This window comes from Limulus polyphemus, unplaced genomic scaffold (genome assembly GCF_000517525.1).
Source record: "Limulus polyphemus unplaced genomic scaffold, Limulus_polyphemus-2.1.2 Scaffold7096, whole genome shotgun sequence".
Taxonomy (NCBI): domain Eukaryota; kingdom Metazoa; phylum Arthropoda; class Merostomata; order Xiphosura; family Limulidae; genus Limulus; species Limulus polyphemus.
In genome coordinates this window covers 11,601-21,802 of record NW_013672706.1, presented here as the reverse complement: position 1 = coordinate 21,802, position 10,202 = coordinate 11,601, and the positions used below count along the sequence as shown (strand labels likewise).

At 36.7% G+C, this 10,202-nt stretch overlaps 1 protein-coding gene across 1 annotated transcript in view; it reads right to left on the bottom strand.

Annotated features, from left to right (window-relative positions):
- Positions 1 to 10,202, bottom strand: part of LOC111089702 — a 17,063-nt gene continuing 6,861 nt past the window's right edge. The window contains exons 2-3 of the mRNA XM_022402651.1: positions 317 to 323; positions 1 to 246 (exon numbers count right to left, since the gene is read on the bottom strand). Of these exons, the coding sequence (XP_022258359.1) occupies positions 1 to 246; positions 317 to 323 (253 nt within the window). The remainder of the gene's footprint in view (positions 247 to 316; positions 324 to 10,202) is intronic.

Here is a 10,202-nt window from a genome sequence, read left to right as displayed (position 1 = left end):
TTACCTCCCTCTTATATTAGGGACCTTCCCTTGGCCCCTTGGTGTGGTACCTGATTCTTTGTAATCATGGTCTGAAGCTGCATGCCAACATTTCTCCTTGACTGCCATTGTGATCAATCTTTCCCAAACTCCTTCTCTTCCAGTTGCTGTCTCCTGTCCTCCCGACACCTTTCTGCTCCCTGTTCCTCTTCTCCCATCCATTATTCTATTATCTACAGGTTTCAGTGCTGACAATTTCGTTGGTGACTATCTTCTGGGCTTAGAAACAGTGAGGGCCCATTTATGGATTTCTTTTATGGCCGATTATTGGGGTTACAGGTTCTATCTGTTGGCTTTACCTTTCGTCTTCTTCTCACTCCTTTGTCTTCTCGAGGGGATCCTATCTCCTACCAGCATCTCTCTGAGGCAGTGTCAGATCTTTTGACTAAGGATGCTATTGAAAGGTTTCTAACCCTTTTTAATAATTTTCTTCACGTCTGTTTATCATTCCCAAGTACACAAGGATTGGCGTCCAGTCATCATTCTGTCGCATATCCATCAGTTTCTCGACCTTCCACAATCTACCACGATGAGTTGTCTCACTCTCAAATGGCCTTTTTCTCTGGTGGTTTTGGATGACCAAGGTCGGTATCTCTGATGCTTATCTTCACATTCCCATCTTCCAACCACCTAGACTTTATTTTCAGTCTGTACATCACAGTCGAGTTTATGAGTTCCAAGCTCTTCTTTCTTGCCTGGTGTTGGCCCCATACATATACTTTGGTCACGTAGTGTATACCTTCGAGTGTCACATTCACAGCCTGATATTCTACCATTATACGAACAACTGTCTTCTTTTAGCTCCATCCCAAAAGGATTCCTCCAAACATAATATTCTCCTTCTTTGGGAGGTGACTTGTCAGGCTGGAAAAGTTTCATCTTACACCCATCCAGTATCTGGTTCATTCAGGTGTGTTCTTCACTTCCCATCTCAGCAGGGCACAGCCTTCTCTGCTGCATTTGTGGACCATGGAGGGTTTGGTTTATACAGCTTTATCCTCTCCTTTTCTTCTGCATGAGAGGTTCTCTATCAATTAGCGACTTGGGCTTCCTTGGAACCCCTTCTCCCCTAGGGTTGTGCTCACATGCGTCTTTTATTGTGGACTGTAAACAATCGATGGAACCACTATCAGAATCCCATTTCTAGAGTGGTCCCTCAATCCTTGTTTTTTGAAGGATTTGCTCTCGTATTGACACTCCTTACATCGATGCCTTTGCCACTTAGGACAATGCCAAGCTTTCCATATTCGATTCTACTGTTCCACATGCACTGGTGGTGGATGTATTCAGTCAGGAATTGTTTGATCTCTTCTTTTGTTCTTCCCCGTATTCGGTTCCTGCCTTGAGTTCTCTCCCTCAGTTAGGACACTTCTTGATGGGTCCTTTTGGTGATACCCTATTGGCCAGTCCAATCTAAGTTTTTTTCTGCTGAGTCTTCTGATTTCCTTTTCATCCTGTACCTCTCTTTTCAATCCATCCATGTCAATACTGACTTCATGCATGGGATTTGTCTGGTCCTTTGCAGGACTGTCAGTACTTCAAGTGTATCCTTCTTCTTGTCCCATTATGTTTGTTCTTCCTCCTCATAAGTTTATCAGAGGAAGTGACATACTTATCAGCACTGGTCTTGGCATTGTTACTTCTCACCTTCTGTTCTCAGTCTATCTGTGTTATTATCATAGTTTTTCGACCAGGGCTGATGTATTTTGACTTTTGCTGGTTCTCAAGTGGCTCTTTATTACTTTCCAATTTCCCATTATGTCGGTTGTTTTCCTCCCTGTTCTTCTAGCCTATCTAACTGGGTCCTTAATATTGTTCCCCATGCCATAACTTTACCTCATTTTGAACATTTGGCTTCCTCTTCCATACATTATCTGTCCATTAAAATTTATTTCCTCCTCCTTATCACCGTTGGTCGTCAGCATTTTGATGTGTACACCATTGATTCTCCTCTTTTTCACACCGTTTGCCTCTAAAAAGTCTGAAGTGTGTAGGGTGATAGTGTATTCACTCCTATCTTTCTTCCTTCCATACCTATCTTTATTCCCATTCGGATCACGATTGGCTCCTCTGTCCAGTTCATGTGGCCCACACTTTTTCATTTTGCGTTTCATCCACTCACGATCTTTCTTCTGTTACACACACTGGATGGGTCCAACAGCTTATCCATTTAGTGTATTCTTCATTGAATGGAGAAGCATGCCAGCATTTCCAGGTGTCCTCCCATCCAATTCGTCACCTAACTCAATCATTGGCTGCTCACTTCCACCATTCATTGGGGAAGATTGCTTGGGCTGGCATGTAGATGATCACTCATACTTTTATTACTGATTTTTCCTCGTCAGGCTATGAACTGGCTCCAGTTGTTATCTTTCACACTTCATATTGTCTTTGACTGGTTCTTTCTATTTCTTACTCTCTTTTTACAGAACACCCTAGTTTCTTACAGGATCGTGCTCAGCAGCGAGTGTTGCCTGCCCATGTATACATAACCAAAATCTGAACAATGTAGGGCCATCTTGGCCCAATATAGTACTCACCCATGAGATGGGGTGTTCCACAAGACCACTCAAGGTATCCTCATTGTGCCCCTTTTCATAAGCAAGATGCAATACAGACTATACCCACTCATGAACTAGCAAGAATAAAGTAGACAGGGGATTCCTGCCCATCCTCCATGCCTAGTTTAAGACCTAGTGCTAGCCTGCTTTTAAACATTAGGTTTTCGTGGTCACCCATTTCACTGTATTATGGTGAAGTGCTCCTCTGGACTCCCCACCACACTTTCATTCCCCTTTTTTCTTCTAGTGGAGCAAAGGAGTCATTGCCACTTACCAGTTCCTAGCAGTTGGGGTAGTAGACCATGGAGAATGCCTATTGAGTGTGACCAACTCCATTCAGTAGAAAGTAGGGCAGTGGTGTTCCATCTGTGTAGTACAGTACACCCACCTGGGCAGCTTTTCCCATCCTACCATTACCCAGAAGTCGAGTTCCTGGGTAATCTGGTGTAAGACGAGCCAACATAAGTCCTCACTCAGTTTCAGGGCAGATGTTACTTTCCTTTTCTGCTTGTGAATATGGTAGGGACCCTCCTTCTACTGCTGCCTGGAAGCTGAATTCCCAGTGACACTTTGTTTTGGATTGGAATTGATCCACCACATATGATCTGATATACCCTAGCCACACTACACATATAGCACTTCCAGAAGCCTGATGCAAGTTTTAGACTCTTCTTGAATGTTCCACCACTTCCCTCCTATCCTCATGGAGTGTACCCTATACTGTTATAAGATGTCATGCTCCATTGGTTTTCTTTCCAAAGGGGACTCGTTTAAGTAAAATCTTGCACTGGTCTGTTCACCACTTTAACGTAGGATTCTATCTAGATATGAGTGAAGTTACATATCTTATTAGAAATTAACATTGTCCAACACTGAAAACATATTTCCGATAGATACATCTGGTCATAGTTTCCACACTTTCTCCTCAATTCTGGTGCATCTTATTTTCTTATCTAGCCTCGAAGTGATGAGAAAAAAATCAGCATAGAGGGAGCCAGCTGTGGTGTTGCACTTCTATTGGTGGAGGATTATAACATGCCCATTTGCATGCAAAATTATTACATGGATACATGTGAGATTAGGTGAGAGCCTCAAGGCTAGCGGTGAGCAAAAAAGTTCACATACAGAGGGTAGTACTGGACCGAAAAAGCTAGATGTGATAAGTGGTATCTATCATAAATACATTTTCAGCTGGAAAATGTTAACTTCTGTAATGGATGGCTTAAACATCTCTGTTGCTAGCCTTTTCTCAGATTGTTACAGCTTCTCCTTACAGGAAGGTGTGAAAAATCACTCCTTTTATTATGTAAGGTTTGAAGAATCTCCTATCTCAGGGCCACTAATTGCATCACAAGAAGGGATCTATGACTTAGCCACAGTATTACACAATATTTCCAGTTTATAATTCTTCACACAAGTAACACAGTTAGGCACATTAATGTTACATTCACTGGTTAGTAAAGCCCCCATGCTTCAACTTGTTGTACAGCAAGATATGCTGGGACTTTAACTGTACCTTCCTAAGGCTATCCAAATGATGCAATACAGTTGAGTTTTATTCTTGCAATATTGTTATTCAATGTGCAAGCACACCATCAGGATACTTCACCAGCCACTTCAGTGATGCTCTAATAGCAAAAACTCTCCTCCGTATATATATATATATATTCATTGTTATTTAACAAATACTGTATCTGCACTTTGTTGTACTGTAATGGCATCCAACAGCCAATGTATGACTAATGCATGCAATTACATGCTCTATGATATCTTCAAATGGCAAAATTGAATTTTGGATAAGACAACACTGATGTATCAATGAAAGCATATTTTATTCACTGGAATGACTGCTTATAGTTTATAGTACACTTAGATTATGATTCAGCTTGAAACAATTAAGTCCAAATTGTTGCCAATATTAAACAAAACCTTAAAAAATGTCAAACTGCTCTTCTATTTGTAGACTGGGGCCAGTCTTAGCAATATCAGTAGCCATCACTACCAAGTACATGCCTAATAAATCCTACTTAGGTACACATTTTTATCATCTTCAGCTTCCATCCTTATATGCTGAAATACCATATTCAGTTTCTCAGCAGTGGTCTGAAATGTGTGGATAAACAGCACTAGAATGTTACCCAAATATATATTAGACATCTTTCCCACTGAAAGCGATGTCATGCAAGTTCCAACAGTCACTCAAAAGTGGCTGGTACATTACACAGGCTGAATGACGTGACACAAGGTACATGTAGCTTATTACCAGTATTGAAACTAATCTCACATGTACTTGCATTCTCTAGTTCTACTTGCCAATGTTCATATGTAGTCTAAAATACTAAAACAATAAAGTACTCTGAAGTATCTCACCTGTTTGAGTGTAGGATCATGTTAAATTATGTCTTACTGCTTTGGTCAAACAAAATGATCCAGAGTTATTAAAGGCATCACAATTGTATGTATTCCACTTCTGTAGAGTGGTGTGTCACCAGTGAACATATTTCTGTCCTGCTTCCAATTTTATGACAGAAACTGTGATATTATCAAGCAGCCTCTTCCCACAGAAAGGAATATTGCCAATCCAAGTTTAATTGCTTGGCAAACATAATTTCCATGTCTGAATTGAGAGCTGAATGACTCTTACTGGTAGAAGTAATTAACATATATACTTCTTCAACCTGTTCACTGAACTCTAATCCCTCAGCAATGGGGATCAGATAGCTGGTTAACACTGAAAAGGTTACCCCACAAGTTCTTAATGTGACTTGGATAGGCAGACTCCATGAATGGATTGTCTGGGGTTTTCTCCTCTAAGTCAGTGGGGAAAGCCATCTGAAACTGCCAACTTGGGAATGAAGTATAGTTTGTGGCCCTTGAGAGAGCTTGATCCAGTGCTTGCTGGAGAGTATTTTAATCCAAGACTGGGCTTCTTATGGCTCATTGTGGGTCTTCTGATTGCAACCTGGCATCAACAGGTTTCCTCTTCTAGATCATATTTTATCTTACATCGAAGAGACATAGTTTCAAGTGGTAGTGGAGTTGTAAAAAGGCCAGAAAAACTCAAAGGGGAATAGCAAACACCTACCTTTATACACTCGTATTCAAACCAAATCTTTGTAATTTCACAAGCAATTAAGAATATACAGAATAAAATGGGATTCAATAATTTGGTAGACAAGAGTAGATAAAAAACACACAAATATTTTGAGTTTGGAAAACCGAATTGAACAAAAGACAACAACATGTACAAATGCATTACTTAAACATGGTAAAACTAAACACAACAAAAACATTCTTGAAAATAAATCACTAAGAACACATAAAAGGTGACACACTGGACAGTGTTACCAATGTAGAATACAGAAGACAATCTCAGAACTGAATTCCTTGTTCACTACATATGAAGCAAGTTCTTCACAAAATAAACCCCAGTAGTGAAGGCAGTATCAGCAACTCTAATTTTAAAGGTAGATTGTCTTTCAATCTATATGTGACAGCTATCCTTGAACTAAGAGAGTTCTGACCAGAAACACTGTACTCCAACTCCATGCAGTGGAAGAAGATCATCCACACTGTTGTCTGATTTAGAGAGTATTCTCTTAGGGCTATATTTTACAAGTTTATAAATAAATCTTGTTTCCATGCAAAGTACAAATATTGAAAATTACAAATGTTGTCTACTTCTAAAATCTATTAATTATAAGAGAGTAGAATAATAATAGAAATATATTATACATCTACTTTCTTAAACTCTCACTGGAGAATGATTCAATTCCCATATTAATGGGAGTTTGCATGAAGTATCAATCAAGGTTTTCTTGTTTTTCAAACTTCAATAAGCTATCACTTGAGAGGTATTCATTTTTCAGACTACATAAATTATCTTTCAAGACGTATTTGTTTCTGAACTTTAACAAGTGCTAGTATACTACTCAGATCAACTTGTCTCATCCATTTAATAATATTATAACATACTTTTGTAAGTTATGTACACCTGTTGTAATTTATTATCACAGAAGTATACAATTCTAACTCAAATGAAACTTTTTTATAGTTGTTTCAAGATTCAGTGTAATATTCAAACCAGCAATTTCAATCACAAAGTATAATATTCAGATGGTGTAGATCAGGTTATAACCTTAGATTTTATCACTTTTTTTGTCACAATATTGGTTTCATATGCCAAACTGAAAAAAAAAAAAAATCCTGCAATTCTAATCCTGTTTGTAAAAATTGGTTTTACCAAAAAATATCTTGAGGTCATGTATTTTATATTCAACTAATAACATCATCACCAGCATAAAATTACAATATGGATGAATTCAAACTCTCTACTAACCACCACATAAAACAAAATACAAAAAATATGACAAGAATATAAAGAATGCATAATAGGGATTTAGTTCAGATAGCCAGAAGCATTTCAGTGAATCACTGGGTTCCCTATTACACCTTACAATATGGTGTATGGGTTATAAGGTTCCTTATTACACCTTATGATATGGTGTACGAGTTATAAGGTTCCTTATTACACCTTACGATATGGTGTACGAGTTATAAGGTTCCTTATTACACCTTATGATATGGTGTACGAGTTATAAGGTCCCTTATTACACCTTATGATATGGTGTACGAGTTATAAAGGTGTAATAAGGAACCCCATATCATAATTATAACTCGTACAGGTGTAATAAGGAACCTAATGACATGATGCATTAGTTATAGGGTTCCTTATTACACCTAATGACATGATGCATTAGTTATAGGGTTCCTTATTACACCTAATGACATGATGCATTAGTTATAGGGTTCCTTATTACACCTAATGACATGATGCATTAGTTATAGGGTTCCTTATTACACCTAATGACAAGGTGCATAAATTCTAGGGTTCCACACTGCATCTAATGACATGGTGTATGAACCATTGGGTTATCTCTTACACCCAATTCTAAGAACCCATGAGTGAAAGAGAAGAAGAATGTGTTATAATATGTCAACCACACTACATCTGCCATATAATGACACGAAGCATGAACCATAGGGTTCCTTCTTACACTTAATGATATCATGTACGAACCAGCGGATTCCATAATGACACAATGCACAAGATCTACTGTTTATATATTAACCTTGATGCCTGCTTACATTCTAGACTTTTCTTATTAACTCACAAATTTAGAGAATCCTCCTGTTGCTTGTCTCATCTTACAGATTTCCAGTCAATCAGACACACTTCTTGTTTCCCCTTCCCTCTCTTCAGAACATCACTTTTTTGCAACAGTGCTTTTATTTTATAATAGATGAGGTATGCAACTGAGGTTAAATCTGGTTAATGGTGTATCCCTATTGCTTTCTAGGCCCAACTTCCATTGACACATCTTATAATTCCCCAACCTATAAATTGTAACCCAGTGTTGTTTTTCTGGTGAAATTTTTAAAGTTTTGTAAAATATGTTATGTTTCATCTTTCAGTAGAAAAAGGACAGTTTAGTTTAATATATAGACTTAGATGCTTTAAGTTTAGTGAATAAAACTTATAACTTTATCTATTAAACAATGATTGAAAAATGAGCAACATTAGATTTATGTTAGAGGATGACACAGGTACTCCGAAACTCGAGTTCAGTTTAAATCGTCAGATTGGAACGAGATCTTTTACTCCTTGGATATCAATTATTAATTGTTAGTTCTTTAGCTGTCTTGTTAACGTGAACTTAAAAAAACAACAGTGGAATATGCTTGTAGTTGATACAGAGAATCTTTCAGCATGGACTACATTTAATGTACTCAATCTGAGATGTTTTATATTACTATTTAATTATTTTCAGTATTAAAATATCTGAAGAGAAGTACTATTCATGGTGTTCAACTATATATTATGCATGTAAAAGATTAATATTTGTCATCAATTTAACGCAAGTTTTTCATTACTCAAAGAACCCTGGAACGCAACTATTTTTCACAGTATGAAGTTCACGTTTTGAATTTGATCCTTTTTTAACTTCTTTATGTTAAATACATATTCAGGTATTCTAGTTATGTGTAAGTGCTAATTACTATTACACTTACTTGTTACTAATAAACAAAAACCTGCTATTTTAATTAGAGGTTGGTACAAGTAGAAAATATGGAGTTAGGTAACCAATAACATCTGCCTCCATAAATGGATGTGTTTGTGAAAGTACATCCTTCTTATACTGTATATCAAGTTACCTTGACCAATAAATGAAAACATAATAAAAATGTTTGTTTATTGTAAGTGAGATGAATCAAAAACCATTATTAATCTTCCAGAAGTTTATTCCTCATGGATAGTGAGCTTAAAATGTTTATTGAAAGTACAAAAAAGTTGTCTCAAAATATATTTACAATATTTCAAATTCAAGAATATAAGACAACTTCTAAGTAAACATTCAACATATTTATACTTTAAGAGTGGAGTTTACAACATAAAAATACATTTATTTCTAAAGCCATCCCAACAACAGATGGAGAAATATATTTACTGTTAATTAATTACTGTTTTTCAAACACATATATATATATACATGAATGGAGGCTTGTTTTTCAGTCACTGTACAATAATAATAAAAAAGGAGATAACGTTTATAGCTATATATCTTTCACAATACAATTAATATCACAGTTACATATAGGAGACTTTCAGACTTCAGAAGCAATTGTGATGTTTAGATTTCATTTTAAGTAATAAATTTACAGTTTTTATATAAGCTACTCATAAAATGCAAATGCTACATATACAGACAAAATGTAATCTTTATGTTCAATGAAGGGCTGCACAACAGGGTTAGTCTGGAAACACACCAGTCAACGTCTGTAGAACTTCTTCTTCTTTAGCTAAACACTTCAACAGAAATGTTTTTTCTTCTACTGAACAATGCTCTGAATATTTTTCAAGAGTCAACATTAATTTCATTACCTTTCTTAACTGATTCAAATTCTCTACAATAATTCTTGCATTACCAAAGAAAGGTATTGAAGTTTTAACAAGTGACCACTCCTTCACTATTTCCTTAATACCAGATATAGTTGTGCTAGCAGTATTTAAGAGCTCACTCCACTTCTCAAAACTGTTTTCACCTTCCAACAACTGACCGTTACCAATCTTCTCTGAAGATGCCAACGTGTCTTCTGTAACTGGGCTATGATGCTCCTCCGTGTTTCTTATTTTTGGTGATTCCTTGTTTCCATTACCAAGTAATAAAGTCTCACTATAAAGTTTAGCAACTGATTGTTTTAAAATTGAACTATCTGTGTCATTAACATTTGGGGACTTGTCAAAATAGTTCTTATCATTTTCTGGACAGTAAAGCTTTCTGAATTTTTTTGTTTGTTTGTTTGCTGGATCTGAACCATAAGGTGCAGATAATGGTTCACTTTTTCCTTTCATTTCTTCTTCCAATGACAATTCATTTGTTGATTGGTCTGTCTCACTTTTTCTTTTACTTGACTTCTCCCTTTGTGGTAAAGGATTTGTTTCATCTTCAGTTGGCTGTAATTTTGGCTTGGACTGTGTTTTGGAATATTCTTCTTCTTCTGAGGTTGACCAGTTGTCATTAAGGTCTTTAAATATATCAT